At 38.1% G+C, this 22,192-nt stretch overlaps 1 protein-coding gene and 1 pseudogene across 3 annotated transcripts in view; one reads left to right on the forward strand and one right to left on the reverse strand.

The window, feature by feature from the left end:
* wb (wing blister) overlaps positions 1–22,192 on the forward strand; it is a 201,028-nt gene that overhangs the window by 114,683 nt on the left and 64,153 nt on the right. The window contains exon 1 of one of the 3 annotated variants that reach the window (XM_067347604.1): positions 15,733–19,249. The exons of the other annotated variants lie outside the window; for them this stretch is intronic. Coding sequence (XP_067203705.1) covers positions 17,080–19,249 — 2,170 coding nt within the window. The 5' untranslated portion in view covers positions 15,733–17,079. Of the gene's footprint in view, positions 1–15,732; positions 19,250–22,192 lie in introns of those variants that run through there. 3 annotated transcript variants of the gene reach the window in all.
* On the reverse strand, positions 1,807–4,750 carry LOC105679562 (cAMP-dependent protein kinase type I regulatory subunit-like; annotated as a pseudogene).

The following is a 22,192-nucleotide window of genomic DNA, read 5'->3' on the forward strand; positions in this document are numbered from 1 at the left end:
ATGAATTTATATCCATTGTGCGTTACGTTTGATATCTATATATACCAACTTTTTTTATTTCTCTAAAATATTTAATATTTATTTTGTTCATAATATTTTTTTATATTGTCTAATTCTAAATCGAAAATAAAATATAATTTATTTGTATCTATATATCTGTACAATTTGAGAAATGTATTATCCGAGATATCAAATGGATCTTGTGTATCCCTCAATCTTCTCCTTATTATATTTAAATTTCTTTGCTGCCTTTTATTCCTATCTCTCTCATTTTCTTCTATCATCAGCAACATAACCAAATCCATTTTTTATACGCTGGCTCCGTGAGACTGCACAATACGATGCAAATTCGACACAATTTGACTGAATTCGACATCTAAATACTTGTCGAATAATCTCACGTGAAATAATTCGCATTTTCACTATAGTGAAATTTACATAATCAAGTGAATGTTCACTTTTGTTATTTTCACTAGGTTTTGAAATACACAATCGACCCCCAGATTCATATTAATATTTATAAAAGAAAATTTAAAACATGTAAATTTTAATTAATTTATCACAAAATATCTAAAATTATTTTAATGTATACTCATCAAAATTCAAATTAGCAATGATTATATTAATAAAATATTGGAAATTTTAGTTTTTCTTCAAAAATTGTTTCATATTTCTTCAAATGTGTTTCATATTTTCACTACTTAAAGTATTTTCTTGAAAAATTATCTCTAAGATGTCGAATTTGTTTCTAGCATAATTCGCTTACTTTCTTCATTCCAATCTGTCTATCTCATCAATATTTTCAGTTTTCATTCGAAATTTCAACCTACAGTGTTCTTACACGTCTTAGAGCCGCAACGTCTAACAACTTCTCCATTTTAGATGAGTGCTAACATGTGTTTAAATCCACCACAGGCTACCTTAACTGTGACGTCCATTTGTTTAACAACTTTTTGATTAACATTAAATTCTTAAATTAATTAATAACAAAATTTAAGAAGACTTTAGAAGAGACAAATACCTATTGTTGCCAAGATAATAATTCTTTGCATGCAATAGTCACTCGAATATTGTGTGAAGGTAATTCTATTCATTTCTAAATTGGAGTTACAATTAACATCGTTATTCGAATGTTGCTGTTTTGATATATCGTCTAATGTGAACAACTTAACTGTATACTTTGCCATGCACTGTGACTATTATACTATTAGACATGCCACAAGCAATGCAGACCATTTTCTCTAATTGGCAGTTTACTTCTTTTGGTGTTTGCTTTTCAATGATGAGATTACCAGTCAAATCGAAGACGTCCATTCTCCAAGTATATACCTGAATCAAAGAAATGTCTCACTTGTAATAATATCATTACAATAATATCGTTGTCTCATCTCAACAATTACTTACTATTCCATTAGCAGTCAGAGCAAGAATATGTTTTTTACCACACACAATGTCCACAATGTTCCTATCGTGTAAGTGTAATCTAGTCACAATATCTCTGAAACTTGACTTAGGATATTCATCATTATGTTCATCTATATAGTATTTATAGTCACCCCATAACATACTTTTAAAAAATATTTTTTATATATTTTAATATATTATTTCTCATTACGCACGAATATTAGCAAGTTTGAATATAAAAACGCTAAAATTTAGACAAAAAGTAAACTAAATGTATCTTAACATTACCACTATTATATTTATATCAGACATTAAATACTTTGAAATTACTAATTACTTATATATAAAATAAATATATAATACTAGAGCACTAAAGATACAGGTATTTTCGCCATTTTTCTCCCATTCCCCCACTCTTTGCCCTCTTGTCTGCTAATCTGCTTAGAAGACATAAATTAATAATCGTCATAAACTTCTCAGCTCAGCGAAAAAGGGGTGAGAGTAATTATATATTTGGTTTTCAAATAATTTTGCACGTAGACTTGACATCAACTTTTGTTCCGGATTTAATTTTACCGAAGTAGTCGGATGGTCCTAAACGGCCAATTTCCGCGGGCTCATCCTTCCGAGGACCACCGCCGTTCTTTCAACGATTATATAAAAGTCTTCGCCCGGTTCACCCTGTCGGACTATCGTTTCTCCGTCGTCGAATGCTACAGGTTCTAGAGCGTCCGCCACCGTGAGTCTTTCCCATTTATCCAATGACTCTGTAAAAAAGATGCGTCGAAAAAATTTACTTTTTCTCTTTTTCTGTAAGTGTTAACTGGTTATCTATTAATTAGAAATCCATTTGTAAAAGTTACAAATTCTTATGCAACACGACTTCTTTAATTAGGATAATTAATTCAGGGTATCAATCACAAGGTACTGAAAGTAAGTTCAGGGGCAGTCGTGAGAATTCTTTTTACAATGCATTATTTTGGTGATATTATTTGTTTCTCGAATACACAATTCTTGATTAAATAATCTGACAGTCCTACATTTACTTTCACCTCTTAATGAATTGTATTGCAATGATCTCGATGAGTATATAATTATATTATACTTTTTATTAATACAATTTTTTTTCGCATATCTTCATAAAAATTATTTTTTTTTTATTATTCTAGCAAAAATCTTATGTACAAAATGAGAGAACAGTTGTCTTCAGAAGTTTTATAAAAGCTACTTTATTTGCAAGGAAACGACAAATGGAGAGAAAGTGAACTCACCCAATATTGAGACTCTGGAGAGAAATTCTTCGTACATTTTCCGCTTTCTTATGGTGGAGCTTATGAGAATTCTGCGATAGGAGTTTCTGTCGATGCCCCAGAGCTTCACATCGGTTTTCGCTCTGACCGTCGCGGAGGAGCCATAGCTCCTTGTTGTGCAATGTTGGCTTGTGCGGATAGTCGTGTTGGCTTGTTAATAGTAGCCGGCAGTCTTCTCTTGACTCGAGGAACTGGTTTATCTGCAGGTGATCCAGCCGGAGCTGGGGGTTTACCATCTGCTACAGCCTGATTCGGAAGAAAAGTGCAGTACACCCACGCAAATGATGTACTTACAGCCTTTCAGTCTTCACAAATATACAATATTTACGCGAGTTGAGGAGGGCGAATTAGCTTTTCACTAAATTATAATATAAGGGGCTATAACAACGATATAATAATCATATAATAATCAAAGAGAAAGAACTGCATTTGGATCCTTTTGATTTTGAGGTTTACCTAAGTGAATCTTCTTACCATTCATCGCTGTTGTTGTTGTTTATTAGATAAAATATATTGAAGATAATCTAACAATATACTATCTGTAAATTTTCCTGTATATAGTGCGAACTTCGCTCCACAGTAAAATTGGGGCACGCGGAGTTCCGTAAATTAACGCGAGCTCACCGAAGCTGCCACCTTCGCCGATCGTCGTCGCCAGCTCGCCGTTGACAAATATCTTCACTTCTCTTTGGTCGATCACGTAGAAGTTGTCACTCTCGTTGCCTTGAAGCAAACGTGCGGCTCATTCATTCTGCGCGCTAATTGCAAATCGATAAAGTAGAAATGCAAACCGCTGGCACGTACCTTGACGAATAATCGCCTCGCCAGGCAGAAAGGTCACAGGGAACATCGCGTCGAATATGTCGAAACGTTCGTTCTCGTCCAGATGCGCGAACAGCACGTTCTTGGCGATGGCCTTGCTTAGGGCAGCCATCGTTTTGTAATCTTTGGGTACGATTTTCTTCACGTAGCTGGTGGCGTCTTCCTCGGAGACCGGCTCCGCCGAGATTCCGCCCCGCCGTCGCGGCACCTGCGGGCCCTGCTGGCCCGCAGGCATGTCCTCTGTATCCTCGGGACTTGTGGCGATCTGCTGTTTGGTATCGTGAGCTTGTTCCTGTTGAGCATGAATGAGACAGAGCTTTTAGCCGAGAGCGCAAATCGCTGCAGGATTAAATGCTTTAATGCAATGAGTCAGAGTCAGAACTCTCGAATTATCTGTTTTATAATTTTACTGGCAAAGATTCTCAGTCGAAATACCAACGTTAATTCCAATTACTAAATTTAACATTAATAGTTTCCGAGCCAAGTAATTGAAAAGTGAGAATTAATAAGCAACCGATTAAAGCAATTAAAGTTTCAATTCTTTATTATTTACTCAAATTCAAGGTTTAATTAGGAAATATTTAGCGGTGGAAAAATTGAAAATTATAAAATTTGGTCATCTTGACGAATAAAATGTAATTCATTCGAAAAAGCGCTATTTATTTTTATGGCAATTTTTATGCGATATTTTTTTTTTCTTTTTTTTTTTTTTAATGTGGCGTGTTCGGGCGTACCATTAATAATTTATATCATCCTACATTACTTACTACTGCGTATCATTACTTAATTTGAATTTAATGTGGCTGATTATAAAGAAAGGAAATTTTAAGCCTGAAAAAAGAACCTAAAAAAAATCTAAAATTTAGAAATGTTAAGGATCGTATTGCATTATAAAAATAAAAGCAAAATGAACCTAATACATAGTTTTGGTTAGTAGGACTGCCTAATACAATAGTGCAAATTTATTCAATTCTTTCATTGAAAAAAAAAAAAGAAACTACTCTTACGAAATACTATTATATAACAATTGTGGTCACTAATATACGCATTTAGCGTACTAGTTTCCTTAGTCTAATTCGTTTCGGTCTAATTAATCTAAGAGGTTCCTCAAATCTGATACATGAATCCTATGGAAAGTTCCTCTGTTCTGATTATTATAGCTGATCAACTTACAAAAAATGGTGTTTCACAAGAATCGTTTATCGATCTGAATAAAAATTTATCTCGACAGCGTGGAATACTATAATAAATCACTGCTACGTGCATTCTAAAAATCGTTTAGAGGTCATGACGGGTATTTTTCAAGTGTTTTTTAATGTATGCAGCGCATACTTTTAACCACGTGCAAAAAAATTAATTGCAGAAGAGCTGTCGCTGTCACGCAAGAATCGGAGCAATGCGTGGCAGCAGCATGTTAAGGTCATCGTGTTAACGCACACTCGAGTTTCGCTGATGCTCGCGCTGAAGCGGTAATTGTTAAAAAAGAACGTAAATTAATAATTCACTGATTTTATACGCGCAATTTCCAAACTTGCCTCGTGTTTGTCCCGCAAAATTACCGTGAAATTATAAATTATGTAGGTCTTTACATAAAATCTCATTTTGTACGAGCGATGCACATGTACGCACTTCTTGCTTGTGTGGGGCTCGGAAGCCGGAAGCCCGATAGGAAATATCGCATCCCTGGCCCGAAATGTGCAACTAATTCCGAGCGCTGGTCAAGAATAATAAAATTTCTTTAACTAAAATTCAAAGTACATAACTATAAGATATTACCGAAATTGGCCGACAGTCGGCGCCGGTTTCTGGTTGCCCGAAATACGATAAAATCGATTACTATTGATTATGCGCGAGGATCTGCGTGATCCGCGCAACGTATGCGAATACTTCTTGAGAACAGGCTAGAACGTTCGCTCGAAGCACATTCCGACGGACCGTTTGAACAGATACACTCTAACGAGCCATCTTGCGAGACAGTCCAAATTCTAAACCAGGGAGTCAGTATCGTCGAATCGTGTGCCGAGTGATTGAGTAAAGCAAATCTTGTATCAAGTATAAACCAGTATCGATATTATACATAGTCATTACTTTCTAACGAGGTTTACCATATTAATTATTCTCAAGCTATCGATCCTATCAATAATTCCAGTCGAGATTATTGTCGATTATACACGGGTACATGTGGAAAGTCGTGTCGAGGACATTATTTATTTATTATTATTTATTTATTTATTTATTTATTTATTATTTGATCGAATAATATCTGTAACTACACTTTCCAGAAGGATTCTAGTATCACACAACACGTGATTTTAAAATGCATATAATATCGTACTCAATTTTGAATTGCATTAAATTTTGACAATAATACAAAATAAATATCGTTTTGAAAAGATCAAGTAAAAAATAAAATTTTATAAAATTTTGAAGAGAATAAGATCGATGATCAGAAAAAAATCTATTCTTTGACAATACATACATTTTTTGGAATCTAGTAAATGTAACTTTACAAGAACGTAAGTTTAATTTCTTGCCAAAACAATATTATTACATTATCTTCAAGAGATTATATTTTTCAGAAATTATTATAATATGTCGTGAATACTACTCAGGCTGTATGGGAATGGTTAGAGCAAGCTCTTATAAGAAGCAATTTAAAATCATTTAATAATGCATTATCATGTTGCACTATCTACTTACTTAGATATTATTTATTTATTTATTTATTTATTTATTTATTTATTTATTTATTTATTTATTTATTTATTTATTTCTAGTCGTCATTTCGGGAATCGGCCCGAAATGTACAACTAATTCCGAACACTGTATTAATGAATAGTTAATATCATAATTAATATCTACATAAATAATGTTTATGTTCATTAATATATAATATATGTATTTAATTATTAATGAAAATAAACATTATTTATGTAGCGAAGAAAATGTTACAATTTTCTGAAAGATGTCTAAACAACTCAGCCTATTCCTTATATAAAACTTTCCTGAGCCAGAGCTATCGGCGGCTCGGCCGCCAGCGGCCGGGTGGTAGTGGGAGAACAGGAGGCGTCATCTCGGGAATCCCGAAGGAGACCCGAAATATGCAACTAATTCCGAGCGCTGTTCTAAATTAGCGCTCGGAATTAGTTGCACATTTCGGGTAATTATAATAATTAAATATATATATATATATTATGTATTAATAAAAATAAACATTATTTATGTAGTGAAGAAAATGTTACGATTTCCCGAAAGATGCCTAAACAATCCAGCCTATTTCTAATATAAAACACTCTTGAGCCAGAGCTATCGGCGGCTCGGCCGCCAGCGGCCGGGTGGTAGTGAGAGAACAGGAGGCGTCATCTCGGGAATCCCGAAGGAGGCCCGAAATGTGCAACTAATTCCGAGCGCTGTTCTAAATCATTGGTTTCTGGGGGCGGGGGGGGGGGGAGATGACTTTCTGAAGGGAACTCAGCTATTAATTTTATTGAGGGGGCAGGAATAGGAGAGAGACTGTCTTCGAGTTCATAAATAGGAAAATAACTAGGGGAGATAATTGGTTTCATGCGTCATTTAAAAGAAGGGGGGGGGGGGGTAAGGATATAAATGAAGAGGGATCAAATTCTTATCGAACACGTTGCCATCGTTATTATTAATAGGCGGCGGAGTGGGAGGTTGCGGAAGAGTGGAGGTTGAAGTGGGCGCAATTAATTGTTGAAAATAATTACTGAAGGTCTGTTGGAAAATTTCTGAGCTAGGATTTTGAAACGGTGGAGATTCTGGGGGCGGAAAGGAATAGGAGAATAATTAGGAGGAGATTGGTTTGTATCAGCGCTACTGGTATTGTTCTGATCCAATGCTCTTAAGTGTTCTTTCCGTGTACATTTTTGACATGCGTGAAGAAACTTTTTCTAATACAGCGGTATTCAATTAAATGCGATAACAACGCTCATTAACAATTTAGATATTATTTCAGATCCGCGTGCTATCTAAAGCACACCTTTCTGCGTATCGCGCTACCACCCACGTTTGATCGCTGCGTTTCGTGTTCTGTACGCATTCGCCCCGCATGTACTAAATATTACCGCACATACGCTTTTTGTAACTCTCGCATCTATCATACACTATCGCTCGCACAAAATGTAACTCGCACACTCACTGCACACTGTACGCTTTTACACATTGTAACTCACGCATCCGCTATACATTAAACACGCACTTTGCAACTCACATATCTGTTGTTATTACCGCACATACATATACATTGTAACACATCCGTGCACACGCACATTGTGACTCGCAAATTTGCTGTATATAATTACACACACACACACACGCGCGCGCGCGCGCGCGCACACACATCACACAATAAAGTCATCTTTGACATTCACAACAGTTTACACTTATTTTACACCTGCATTTTCTTTTACACCTGCATGCTTTTTCTTTCTTTTCGTCCAAATCCTTGCTTGTCCTTCAACAAGCTAATCCAGAACAAGAAAGACCGATCTTGATTGATATTTATATAATAAATATTTTTTTAAAATAAATTTTTATTGTAATTATTATAATTATTTAAACAATAAGTAACTTGATTAAAACGTTAAATCTCATTTTTTTAAAAGAAATATTTTTCTATAAAATTTTTTGATTACAAATACAATAATAAAATACAAATAAAAAATATATTAATTTAATCTTTTAGTGATTTATTTTACTCGAAAAGTAAATTTGTGGAACGTAAAATAAATAGTTATTTGCAAATATTTTTTTATGAAAATAAAAATTTAATCTTGGCTCGTTCTCGCTAAACGACAACATCGCAATATTATAGGTATATTAGAAAAAAAGAAAAACTGTTATTTTTAAATGCCACAGATATCACTGTTAATGACTGATCGTAAAGACTTACGAGTTTTACAATTTATGACAATAGTTTTTAAATAGTTTTAGTTAAAAAGTTCTAATTATTTACCAAAGTCAAAACATTATTTTATGAATACCATTTTCTTTCTTGCTTCTTCAAACAACAATCGAAGATAAATTTCAGGCGAAATCTGCACAGGATCTATTAGGTGAAAGTTTCCTACTAGCAGGACAATCTAGGAATGCGGCATACAAAGCCGGCAGTATTAAACACAAATAGGAACAGGTAGAGCAAGCTGTAGATAGATCCTCTCCACGGTAATCACCTTCTGGGTGGTCTTGCGATCGCCATAGGCCATCGCTAGCGTTCTTATAACTTCATATTAAGTCATTTCCCCGCGCGCGTTCCCCTGCCCACCCTCGCGGTAATCTTCCGCTACGTCAATGAATCCCCGAGGGTGGAACCTGTTCCATCAACGGTATCCAGCCACCGGCTGTACTGGACGTGTCAACATACTCGCGGATTTCTCCTCCTGTTTATGGTGGACGTATGGTGGTACGAGCAAACATGAGCGACGTGCTGGCTGGCAGGTGACGAAGAGCTAGTCATCGAGTTAGCGACATAAAGAGAGATAACTACGCGTCTTCTTAACTGAATAATAATGTGAAAGATAGTATCACACGATCGAGGCTGTTATGATTGAGAAAAGATCATCAAGATAGCAATTTTACTATGAATCGGAAGTAGGGAAAGTATAATTTGCGATAACCCGAGTTATCTTATTTCAAGAATATTTGTAATCTTAATAATTATTAATTATCTCAAACGTTTGATAATTCTATTAGCTCTTAAATATATTCAATATACTCGATTGAGTGATTTTGCGCGTACACGAAACTAATTTTATTTTTTACAATTATATCTATTGTGTAATTGTTATAACTGGAAATAAATGGACATTTGCAATACCTTACGCGCAAAAACCAGAGGATACAGAAGCGCGGAGTTCTTTAATGGAGTCATATACGTGAGTATTCGCTAACAGGCTATATTTTATCTAAACTCGCCACAGATAAGGGCGAGTGGTATTTTTCGATATCGAATGGACAGTATTTACGAGATATTAGACCGGGTACCGCGCTCTGCCGAGTTATGATTTAGCGAACGACTGCAGGGCATAAGGGTGTCAGACGCTATGTAATGGAGTCAAATGCGTGCTTTTAGAGCCTGTCTGATGAAAAAGCGGAGCTGATTTAATATTGACTTCGGTGTTCGGGATCATCGACGGCTTGTTAACGAAAGGGAAGCGTAACCCGGCGTGACGGACAGAAAAAGGAGGTAGTCCTAAAAAACGGTATCTAAGAATCGCCATCACTTCTCGATCACTTCATCATTGTGAGCCGTGAAAGCGGTGGTCAATTTTCAGAAAATAATGCATCTCGGAGCATTCAATCGCGCTTGACCTCGATCGATGAAATCCAAATCAACTTAAAATATCTTGATCTCATTTCAGATACTCTTGAAAGATTATCAAAATTTTTATATTGCCAAACAAACATTTTCGTGTGTAAACGTAAAAGCAATAATCTGTAATTTTCTCATAAATATGAATATCTTGCGAGAAATTATTTTTCAATTTATCAGTATGCGCATCTGAAGAATAATTGTTGGTAACAGAAACAAATTTAGCATTACATAACAATCAAGGACCGAATATTTCAATTTTGCCGTAATCTCGTTGAAAAGCATTTTCATTGTCGACCCACGTGAATTATAACAGAACAGGATGAAACTAGAAATGTCCGTACGTGTCTAGAGACAAAAGCGCGTCAAAACCGATTATCGATTATCGATCGTCGATTTATGCAAACGTCTCTGTTAATAATGATGACGTTTAGTCGGGGTAATTACTTGCATTATCGTTGGTACATTCGGTTGTACGCAGCGGCGCAACGGGAATGCAGACGCACGTGGGCGACGAACAGGCACATGAACGAAGCGGGAATGGAGAAAAGACAAGCAGAAAACGAAAGAGACGATACAGATAAGCGCATGACGTACTTATCAATAAGTTCTTATTAACGACGCCGCAAGCGCGATACAAATTTATTGCTTATTCGGACAAATTCTGCAAAACTAACTGATTTGATGCACCGATCACTTACATCTAACATTTCAAAAACCGTGTTGTTTTTGATACGTGTTTAAAAATTTTTCTTAAACTCTAACTCCTTTTAAAGTAATCATTTTTAAACTATTTAGCTTTCGATTCTTTCACCCAAACAACAATAGTGATCTAAAGAAAAGAGATATCTGGAAAGATTTTAGTAAATTTTATTATGTATTTAATCAGATATATATGACACTTAAATATTAATCAGTTTTTACTTTACTATGACGACGGTTTCTTTTATTGCAAGCGAGATTAAAGGCATTATTTTCTGTTTATTGTTAAACCGGTACTTTTAACAAATTAGATGGATAATGAATCGTTAAAACCATTCACGCCGCAAGCCGCATGCGACTGTGTTGCCACTCAATTGAAAACTGGGCAACCTACAGTATGCGATCGTGCCGCATGCGGCATGATTGCATATGGTTGTCTCAGTGTAAAACCAGCTTAAGAACCTGTAAGCGATTGTTAGGGTTAATCTCAGATAAAATACTTTAAAGTAATATCATTTAAATCTTAATCACAATTGTTATAATGGATTTCTCGGCGAAAAATATTTTTCAACAAAATTGCTCGCTACGAATTCAAAAAGTCGCCGATTGCAAATTGGCCGTATATTTTCCGCGATGACGGTTGGGAAGATAAGGATGTCAGGCGGCAACATATATATTCGCCGTAATATGAGTCCAGACCGCATGTACAGTAGGAGAGAAGAAGGCATGACCGTTACGATTGGAGCAGAGACCCGTTAGAGAGGTCGAAGCCAATGAATTCGATCGTAAATCTTTTCCTCGTGGATCCTCATTACGTACCGCGGACACGATTTACACACTCGCGCGCGGGATTTAAGAACAGTTGCGAACTGAATTCGCGAATGCGAAAATGAAAGTTAAGCGTACCAAGCCTCCGTTTGTTCGTGTGTCTAACAGAGAACCATCCAGGAATAATCTTGTCTCTAAATCAATCAGCGTCGTCAATCCACCAACCATTAAAAAGTTACGAAGAGCTAGATAGCTTAAGCTTAAGCTACCGAAGTAAAAATAGCGTATACGTACGTCAGAACAAGCGATTAATAATACTCAAATTTTTTGCTATTTTTTGCTACATTTTACTTACAAGAATATTCTTTTTGCTCCAACCATTAAGTTAGGAAGAGCTAGATAGCTTGAGCTTAAGCTACCGAAGCCATTATAAAAATAGCGTATCTCCTGCCGAAAGAGCAGTCCGGAAGTTGCCTCGTGTTTCGAAATCGTCCTCGTCGATGCTCGCAGAACCTGTTAGTGGCCCTTGGGTGCATCCGATCGTCAATCATCGCGTCGCGCCTCTCATTATGTTTTACGAGCCGGATTTATATTTATATCAGAGTGATGTTTGGGCGCTTCCGACACGGACGGGCCGCACCTGGCCGCCGGTGAAGCGATCGCGACGCTTATGCATGCACCTACCACGAGCGCGATTTATTGAGGGATTTGCGAATCGTCACTCGGGAAGGCTCGTTCATCACTGTGTCAAACGTGATGTATCTTACTGCTGCTTACATCGGGATCGTTGCGTTGGCCTCGTAAAATTATGTCTACGAGATGTTACGTCTTGTTGATGTGATGTTTACACGGACTCTGCTTCGTGTAGACCGCAAAACACGTAAACCGTGTACAAAATAAATTATTTCCTGTTTCCGTAATTTATCGTTCTTTAAGTGAGAAAACATGCGTCAAAATTAATAACGGAACGGATATTTCGAGTAAAATAAAGGAGGATAAAATTGTCATATTTGACGTTAAAATAATTGCATATGTTAACTCATTTTTTTACTTCTGAAAAAAATGGCACAACAGAAAAATGGCAAATATTGATTGTATAAATTAATAGTTAAATTTTTAGATTTGATACTTTATTAAATAATAATATATTCATCTTAATAAATATTTTATTATAAAAAAGATAGTTTGTAACTGTTGAAGACTACGATAATGTAACACGAAGCATATGAGATCTTTTTTTGCCAATACTGCGGCATTGCAATAAATCCCTCAGCACAATTATGTAGCAGATCGAGAGGAGAGGACGAGAGAGGTCTATCTGCGTGCCATGTGTGAAGACTTTGTTTGAAAAAATTTGCAGAAAGTTGGCTAATATTTAATACCGATCGTAAGCACTGCTTCAGGATATCCATTGCGTCGCATGAGTGTGCGAAAAACACGACATTTTACATGAGAATGAAACGCTACCAGCGATTATTGTTTTATTATTAATCGTTACACGTTGATTAAACGGAGTCGCCGCGCCGCACCGACCCAGACCGCTAATCTCCGGATCGCGTGAGATTAATCTTACTGTGAGTGAAAATGAAAAAGCGAAATTGCGATATCAAGTGAGTTATCTTTTTCGAATAGTCGGTATGATCACTGAACTTGTCATTATGATTATGAAGAGGTATGTTCCTGTCTCGTTGATGGCGAAGATTATCAATCATTACGATGGCGTGGTAAAGGGAATTTAGAATTTTTACTGTCGGCAGTTATTATGAAAGGGCATGTGATACAGCAATAATTTATAGATAAATGTTGCGCGTTTGCAGTTAGAATTTATTTATAAAATTGCACGATCATTAAGGGTATTTAACGTATTACTGCTGAACATATTTTTCGTTCTAAACTAAATTTAAGCATAACAATGACATAACTCATTTACATTTATTATGACTACAATTTTTTTAACGGACTCGATCAAAGAACTTGCTAGCTTACTTATTCTTAAATTCGATAAATTCCTTTCTTGTGCATCGAAATACGCGTGACGTTCAATTCCGTTGGAAACGTGCGAGATCGCTCGCACGTTTACACGTGTGGAAACAGTGCTAGTTAACGCCGTGAGAAGAGAGTCGAGTTTGTCGTGAGCAAACTGAGATCGATGACATCGTGCTCTGAAGGACTCTCGCGACAGTGAGACTCACGAAAGAATCCGTTTCCTATAAAGGCACCGTGAATTCACGACTCACGATTCGACACGATTGCGCGCGTGTGCGGGCACAAACACACACATTCTGTGATCGCATACCTCTCTCTAATCCACCGTAAAAATAGCTTTCTCATAATAAAGCGACGTTGCGCAACGTCGGGCGTGTGATAGCGAGCATCATACGAGGCTACGAAAGAACATGTATGTTCGGCGAGTGGCCTAAATCATTTTCATATGTTCGAACAGCAATAAAATAAAAGAAACATTAGGTGTGGTAACACGTAGTTATTAATAGTTGCGCAAGAAATAAGAAGGTGTAAATATGGAAATGACGCGAAAGATACTCGAGACATTGAACACAAATATTGTATAATGCAACGGATCAGTTGTTTTAATTTTAATAAAGTGAATATTGACAGCAGGCGTAAAAACTTAAGCTAATCATTTTTATACACTATTCGGACATCTAGTGTTTAAACTTACATTACATACATTTCTTAAATTATTTACTTTTTAAATACTTTTGAACTATCTATCTATTTTACATATAATATACTTTCACTTTAAAAAGCTTTTAATCTATCTATCTAGGTCATTCAATTCTAAACTTTTTTATCTCAAGTTTGTTTAATGATTTTGATCGAATATGATGAACTAATCTTTGCAAGCTTCATCGAGGCACGTGCCTCATAAGTATCTGCTTATAAATACACTTGGGACGGACATGCGTGCCGAAGGGGCCACCCGTGATAAGTTCATAAAGCTCGTACTCACAATGAAACATCTACGGCGTACTTGTATGCACGGCGCGCGGCTTTCCGTATTCAATCAACGAGAAGAGCGGCCGCTTTGTATCACCCGCGATGTGCAGGGAAATGACAGGTGCATGGCACGTGTGCGGCCCGGAAAGGGCCTGTTTATATATCGTACAGGGTGGCCATTGTGGCAAGTAAATATCTGGTTGAATTAATCGCATTGTTACCGTAATCTGTGGCCGATGCGATAAACCACAATCTTTATTATTAATTATTTAAGTTTTATATTAGCACATATAGAAATTTTATACGAAATTGACTAAAATGTGATTTTTTTATAATTTTAATTAATATTTTATTTACATATTTGTGTTATTACGACGTTTATATATTTTAATGACTTAATTTACATATAAGATTTAATGCATTTAATTTGACTAAGCAAATATTGCGAGTATACATATTTCTGGACTTATTTGGCTTCGTAAAATAAAATACCTTTGGCAATCTTCGACTATTGCGTCATGCAATAGTCGCAATTTGCATGCATTTTTAATGCTATTTACTATTTGTTATTTACTAAAAGGGTAATGCTAATAGACGTTTCTCAGTCTGTAAAATTGCATAACACAAATGACATATTCGATTATAAAACATGTGCAATCTTTATAGATACCAAGCATGAATGTGTTACAACTTTTAACAAAAGTTATTTTTCTTCGACTAGTTTTTCAGCTTATAAATAAAAAAAAAGGATATTTTTATCCTTAAAGCATCTTTTAAATCTTGCGTATGTCCGATGGATTATAAATTTTCGCGATATTTGCATAATCCTGTAACATCGAGAATTTGACATTTTAATTTTTTTTTTGTCGCGAACATATATTACAGTGTCATCAAAATTGCGCATTGTTTCCTTAGCGATAATGCGTATATTGTCATCTTTCTTGCAACAAGAAACGCAGCAGCTCCCGTCATTTAAATCACTCGAATATAAGCATATAAATATTTTAAACATCGCTAGCTCGTAATTGTCCAATTCTTTTGTAAAATTAATTTATGCATATTCTAACTGTGTCTTCGTGAGAATTATGTAGCAATTTCCAGGTGGGAAAAACCTGCGAATATTAATCGTGCGAGATATTCGAACGGCAAAGAGGACAGATGATAATAGCGAGATATTCTTATCGATGTGGGTCTAGATAACGCATATGGCACTAATGAAAAAAACGTTATCACTTGTGCGCTCAGCGGTTTTGTGCAAAACTATCCAAACTATGTAGTGTCGAAGAATTCCTTGAATCGATTGACGTTTGCGGCGAACATTCTGAATCAATCGAATTTATCAGAAAAACTGCAGTTAAAAGAATTATCCACAGTTGCGGGACGTGCTATAAAATATTCGTAGAATTTTACGTTATCGAAAAGTTATTTGAACGATGCGAAGTCGCAGTGTCACTCATATAGCACTTATATCAATGAACTGAAGGATCCGATGAGGAGCTCTCTGCCGGTATCAGCGCTTCGAACCCGCTCGAATGTCCGCACACCCACGTGCGCGGCATAGTAAACACGGAGATTCGGCCCTCCCCTCCCGGGGAGGAGGACGTGAATGCCGGCATGGAAGAAGAAGTAGAAGAAGAAGAGGCCGCGGAGAGAAGCGCGGGGAGAGAGAGAGAGCCACAGACTGCTAATGGTAATGGTATCAAGCCAGTGTCTCGCGAGCCGCGCTCGGGGCCGGTACACGTTCCCTCTTTGTGGTCCACGTGCGATCGTTCTCCGGTCCTCTCTTTCAGCTAGGTTCGGCGAAATAAGAAAACCGCGAAGTAGATCCTTGGGAAAATTTTCCACGATCGCAGAAAAGTTTCACAAATAGGTTTCTTCGAAGTTTCGTGATTGTTTTTCTTATTGTCAGGCAATTGAAATTTATGATTTGCGACAAGCAAATTGTTTAGTGAATATTTTTAGTGACGTGACCTTGAAGATTTAAGAGAATTGTTCGCAAATTGGAGGCGAAGAGATTAGACAAATGTTTTCTGAGAGCGTTCGATTTTCAGTTGACGAGAGTGATATAGCGAGGAAAGAGTCTGCGAAATTTTTTGGACATTGCGGTACGCAAAATACATTGGCGAGACCAAGTGTCTGTCAATAATGTGGATGATTCATTGAAAGTTTCGCGAGTTTTGTCACCGACTTTCTCCAAAGACGAATCGCAAACTCGAACAGTCTGCTTCAAAGTTTGCTTATTCTCGTGCAAATAATTTGCGATTAATCATTGCTCTGATTGCCAAGTTTAAACTATTTAAATTTGATGCTGACAAATCTGACCGTAAATAAGTCTCTTATCTGAAAACCTAAAAAAAATTCTAATATTTTACAATTCAAAGTGTAAAAATAATACAAAAATATTATTAGAGTCTTGACGACATGAGTCATAAAAAGTTACGTCGTTATTACGTCGCATGAGAAATATTTAAGAATCATCCTGGGCGGTACCAGTGCTCCAATTCTTTCAGTGCTCCATCTTTCAGTCTTAAGAATCGAGATTACATAACAGCAAACTTTTAAAACGTCGTAAAAATTACACTGCTACATTTCAGCGACGCTAAAATTAGCCGATCTTTCATCTCCTTTGAACCGTCAACATTTGGAGTTAGTAAAAGTCTGTTAAAAATAATTAACATTAATTGCCAACTGGAATGAAAGGATCGCAAAGGAAGAATATGCGATTATCATGACAGGTGTCGTTGTGAGGCAAGACGCGGTTTTCTTTCTGACTATGGGGTAGAAATGTACCCCGGAAGATCAATCTGGGTCCGGGGCGTGCTGGCCCTCGGGGCGGGGACTCTTGTACTGTCGGGTCTGCAATGGTGGATCGAGCCGACGATCTGGACGGAAGGCGACAGCGACAGCGCGAGATCAGCTCGGACCGACAGATCGAAAAGCGACGGGTCTTACGTCCTCAAGCGATCGGGAACGAAGGAAGGTGCAAGTTTCACTGCGGCGGATGTCGACGAGATCTTCCTCGGATCGCGGGCGATCGGAAGTGACAGGCGATGGAAACAGAGTGCGCGATCGGATCGACGCAACAGCGGATCAATGATCGAGGACATGTCGATCGAGGACATGAGTGTGATCTATAACGGACAGCGTGTGTCGCCATCGATCGGCGTCGGCGGGCGGGAAATCGACGACGACCGACTGTCACGACGGAGCTTCCGCATGAACGAAGACGACGGTGCGTTGGGTGAATCCTCGGTGCGGGATCAACACCCTGTTGTTATGCGAACCGACGCGTTCTCGAATATCGAAACACGGATATCGTACGAAAATAAACTGAGGAAACTCACCGAACAGGAAGAAGGATCGCGCGATAAAAAGGATGATCGGGCAGTGATCGACGTCGTGGCTACTTCGACATTACGTAACGATAGATCCGACGAAGATATCGTAGAAGAGACGGAATCGAGATCAAAGATCCGATCGTCTGATCAACGGGAATCAAAGATCGATGCCGTGAGTTGGTATGCGCGAGTTCTTAGATCGCAGGAGCTGAGTATCAATGCCGATAACGATGTTCGGTCTTCAAGCCTTCGTCATATCCAGGACTCGAAGGATGCTGATAATAATCACGATGTTTTAAACAGTCCTCCGGCAACATCGAAATCAGATGATCTGAAGGCCGGAATCGTCGATACTGACGGAAAAAGTGCGCAATCGGATCATCGATACGAATCAACGTTTCTCAATCAAGATCCGCGTATCTTGCAGGCTGCGGGCGCAGTTGTGGAAAATGAAGAAGGAATTTCTATCGCGCTTTCTCGATCAGCAATAGATAGAGAAGTCCGAGAGTCGAACGATGAAGCTGAAGAAAGCTACAGATCTTCGGCCGAAAAGCGAGCGGAGGTCTTTAAATCTGTGGAACGAAATACCGCGGAAGGACATGCGCAACGATTCGCTGCAGGAATGCAGGAGGACCAGCTCCTTTTTTTTCGCACTGATCGCGAGCGAGCTCAATCTTCCGCGACGAGCACCGCGGAGGCGATCGATGATCATAAAGGTCGACCAGAAGAACGGGATCCTGAACGATGGCGCGAAACGAGCCATGATTGGTTTACGCGATTTTCGAATCAATTGCAAAATTTTCGAGATTATGATGATAGTATTCGTCATAAAAAAGTTCTTGAAGAATCTGCAAGAATTGCAGAAAGCGAAGAGACAGAAGGATTCAAGGACCCAATTATCAATCGAGATGAACAAAACGATGAAAATAATAATAAATATAACGATCGAAAAACTGCTCTTCCGATTAATAAGAAAGGCAGATTACGGGATACTTTCTCACAGGATTTAAATAACAGTGTTGAGACTCGAGATCAGAATAACAATGAGGAATCTCCGGACAACGCAAACGCCTTCCAAATTTTGGATTCCATTATTCCGCCAGATAACAAAAGACGTAAAGTGACACGCGGCGAGGATTCGAAAGATCTGATGGTTTCGAGCAATTTCGTGTGGACGAGTCAGGATCGAGGAATCAATAATAGAGCTCTAATTTCGGAATATCGGCCAATTTTCTCGGCGAACAGACGTAAAACATCACGCAACAGTTTATTGAAAAAGAGAAAATCATCGATCGATCGGCAGAAGAGCGTGCGGGAATATAAAAAAGGGACCGAACAGGCGGGATCCGCGATTCAGAAAGCGAATCGACACGAGACGGTAATCGGTGATCGGCGAAAGCGATACGCGAATTATTATTCCGCGCAATCGGCCACCCCCATGGCCTACGTGCACATTCAACCGGCGCATCCGGTGACTCCACCCACGAATCGGAAGTGCGTACGGTGCATGGTTGTTTACAAGCCGTGTCCTTCGCAGCCACGGCCGCCGCCCAGGATCGTGCTTCCTAGTTACAGATACCACGAGCCGGCCACCAAATGGCGAGGACTCAAGTACGGTGAGTGACGTGCTTTGCAACGCAGCGTCGCCGATTTTCTTGGCAAGCAGTTTTAATTAGCTCTGAGCAATTGAACGAATTGTTTCTGAAATTTATCAGATCATTTTCAGCCGAATACAGAAGCTTTCTGTTCGCGCGCTAATCGACAACAGAACGGTTATTAAATTCTTGATCGCGGTTTAATAAATATTTTAAAGGAAATGAATGAGCGGACCTTTCGACGTTCGTAAGAAGAATCGATTCTGTAATAGCTAAGCTTTGCCGCCATAAATAACCGACAGCATCGCAGCATAGAGATTCTCTGACTAATTTCCCGGTAGAGCACATTAATCATTTGCATCGTAATGCAATATCGTTAAGCGTTTCCACGCCCCTGATTCGTCATTCAGTTCGGACTATCTCGCGCCGAGGTCATCGCAATTAACAGAATCGATCGGGATTCATCGATGAAGCATAAGAGAGCAAAATCCGTGAGTGATTCAACTTTCCGAAAGTGTAATATTACAATTCTCTTCAATTATTCAGTCGTATGATTTGCAATGCGAACTTGTTGGCAGCCACATTAGTTATCCGTTCCGACTTCCGAGTGCGGAATGTTTCCTCCTTCGCTGTTGCCTCTTCAGACACTTGACCTTCGACCTTCAATGAGATCAGGAACTCGAAGAGCACGGATGTGGCTCATTAACTGAGCATCGCTCGAAGTTTCGCGCGGCATAAACAGCGACGTAATAAATCGTAATCAACGCAAGAGGAAAGATAGGTTGGGAAGAGATGGTGATATACTAGTGCAATGCATTGCTACAACACTGGGACGCCGTGTCTCTATTTGCGATCGCAAATCTGGAAACGTGTATTGATCAATAATACAAAATTTTGTAGAAATTATACGTAAAATCCGATCGTATGTATTTGTGCATCAAAGTAACAATAAAGGATTTGTAAAATGTCATTATATTTGCATGTAGAAAAATGTGCACTGTCGGCACAAAAGTTCTCCAACGCGAGAGAAGATCTCTTCTGTTTGGAGACTTATCAGGACAGATATCTCGTAAGAAAGGCATTTTACAGTTTACACAAACGTTTCGTGTTAACATTTACACTGATAAATACTGCAAATATTGAATCACGTAGGAAGACATTTCCATGCGGAGTGTATTTGCGCGTTTTACTTTTGCACATTTCTGCTCCATTTTAGCAATCTTACAAGCGAACTCGTAACTATAACTTTCGAGATAACTATTCCTTCCGAGGGCTATCCGAGAGAAGACATTTGCAAGTCAACGGTTCATATTTAACATTTATCTTTTTGTTACGTAATAAAAAAATACAATAACTTTTACATTTAAAAAAACATTGGTAAAACTTTTCTTGTGCATGCGGCAAAAATTTATTGATCATTTAAAAGATATCTACAGATGTAGAGCTCTATGCGAAATGCATCTCCCCTTCCAAAATGTACAAACTGATTAATTTCAGATTGACACGGTAAATTGCTCGATATAAACGCGCATGAATAAATATCCGCGGGGTGACGCTCGATAATCAAGCTCGATTACACACATGCGAGATTAATCAATTTTATTACGGAAGGCATGAATCGTGTCCTGTGACATTGGGCGTCGTTACAAAGTTACGAGCCACGTTCAACTCCGGGGTTCGACGCATCCCGGCGACGGTGCAAAAACGATGGTGCTTAAACCGGCCCCGATGCTCTCGCGACGATCCTGTAATCGCGCGTGGAAATGCTCGCTCGCAGGGTGGCCTGAACGTAGATCTCGGTGTCGACGCGCGCCAGATCGCGCGGTGCGCGCGTTTTAATCACCGTCATCCTCGTCCAATATCCATTAAATTTCTCGGTCGAATTGCACGATCCCACCGTCGTATCGCGTGAATATTTCATCGGACGACGCGGCGACTTTTCCCGCGATTTTATTGCTCAGAATACAAAACGCTGAAGGAGCACAATTAAGGCGGTTGAATCTAAAATCTTTATATTTATCGGTACTATATATTTATAAATTTTTATTACACTTCATAAATTGTAGAATTTTTTTATTTACGGAATAGACAATGTTTTATCGCAAAAGTTAAAATTTTATATGTACATACAATCCATGTAGAAAATATGAGTAACGAATTTTTGCATAACACTGTCAAAGAATTAATAAATTCATTAATGTCATTTTATTCCACATTAACAGCCACGTCGGAGACAGAAAAAAGAACTGTCGTGCGCGTAGCTGCGAATTTTTTATCATGGCGTGAAATTTCAATTTTACTCTGTCGTTCACCTTAGATTAGCGATTTTGCTCGCAGTTCGTCTGCGCAAATCTGGGGCGTGTGTGCGTGAAGATCGGTAATCGTGCGTGGAAAAGTGCGCCAGGGTGGGCGCGAGAGCACACCAACGCGATCGGCCTTCGTGTGACGGCGCCATAAACGCACACTTCCTCGCGCGAACATGTTCGCACATTTTATTAGCATTCTGATTAATATTCTGAATCGGAATCTCTTTCCATTATGTATGTGCATTTAATACGGCGATTCAGAAAATTCTCGGAAATCACAAGAAATAACATGTTTTTAGAAAACAAAATTGATTTCTTTAATCTAATCTGTACATAGAAATTCTAAAAAATTAATAAAAAAGTGCCGTTTAGTTTTATTATATATTTATTTATCGAAATAATATTAAGATACGACAAGGATTTCAGATTAAATTCTAACATACAATTAATTTTTAAATAATAACGCTCGAGAGCTCGTGGTTTGTAGAGCGTTTCGTACGTAAATCAATCGGCGAAAAATGTTTCCTCTTATTGAGTCCCATAAGAATGATTACGTAACACCACAGGAACACTAAGCCTGTAACACATATCGGCACCGCTCAAGCAGATTAATGTCATTGCAATGTGTCAACTACACCCGTTCGCCCTCGAGCAAAAA

Source organism: Linepithema humile, chromosome 1 (assembly GCF_040581485.1).
Source record: "Linepithema humile isolate Giens D197 chromosome 1, Lhum_UNIL_v1.0, whole genome shotgun sequence".
Taxonomy (NCBI): Eukaryota; Metazoa; Arthropoda; class Insecta; order Hymenoptera; family Formicidae; genus Linepithema; species Linepithema humile.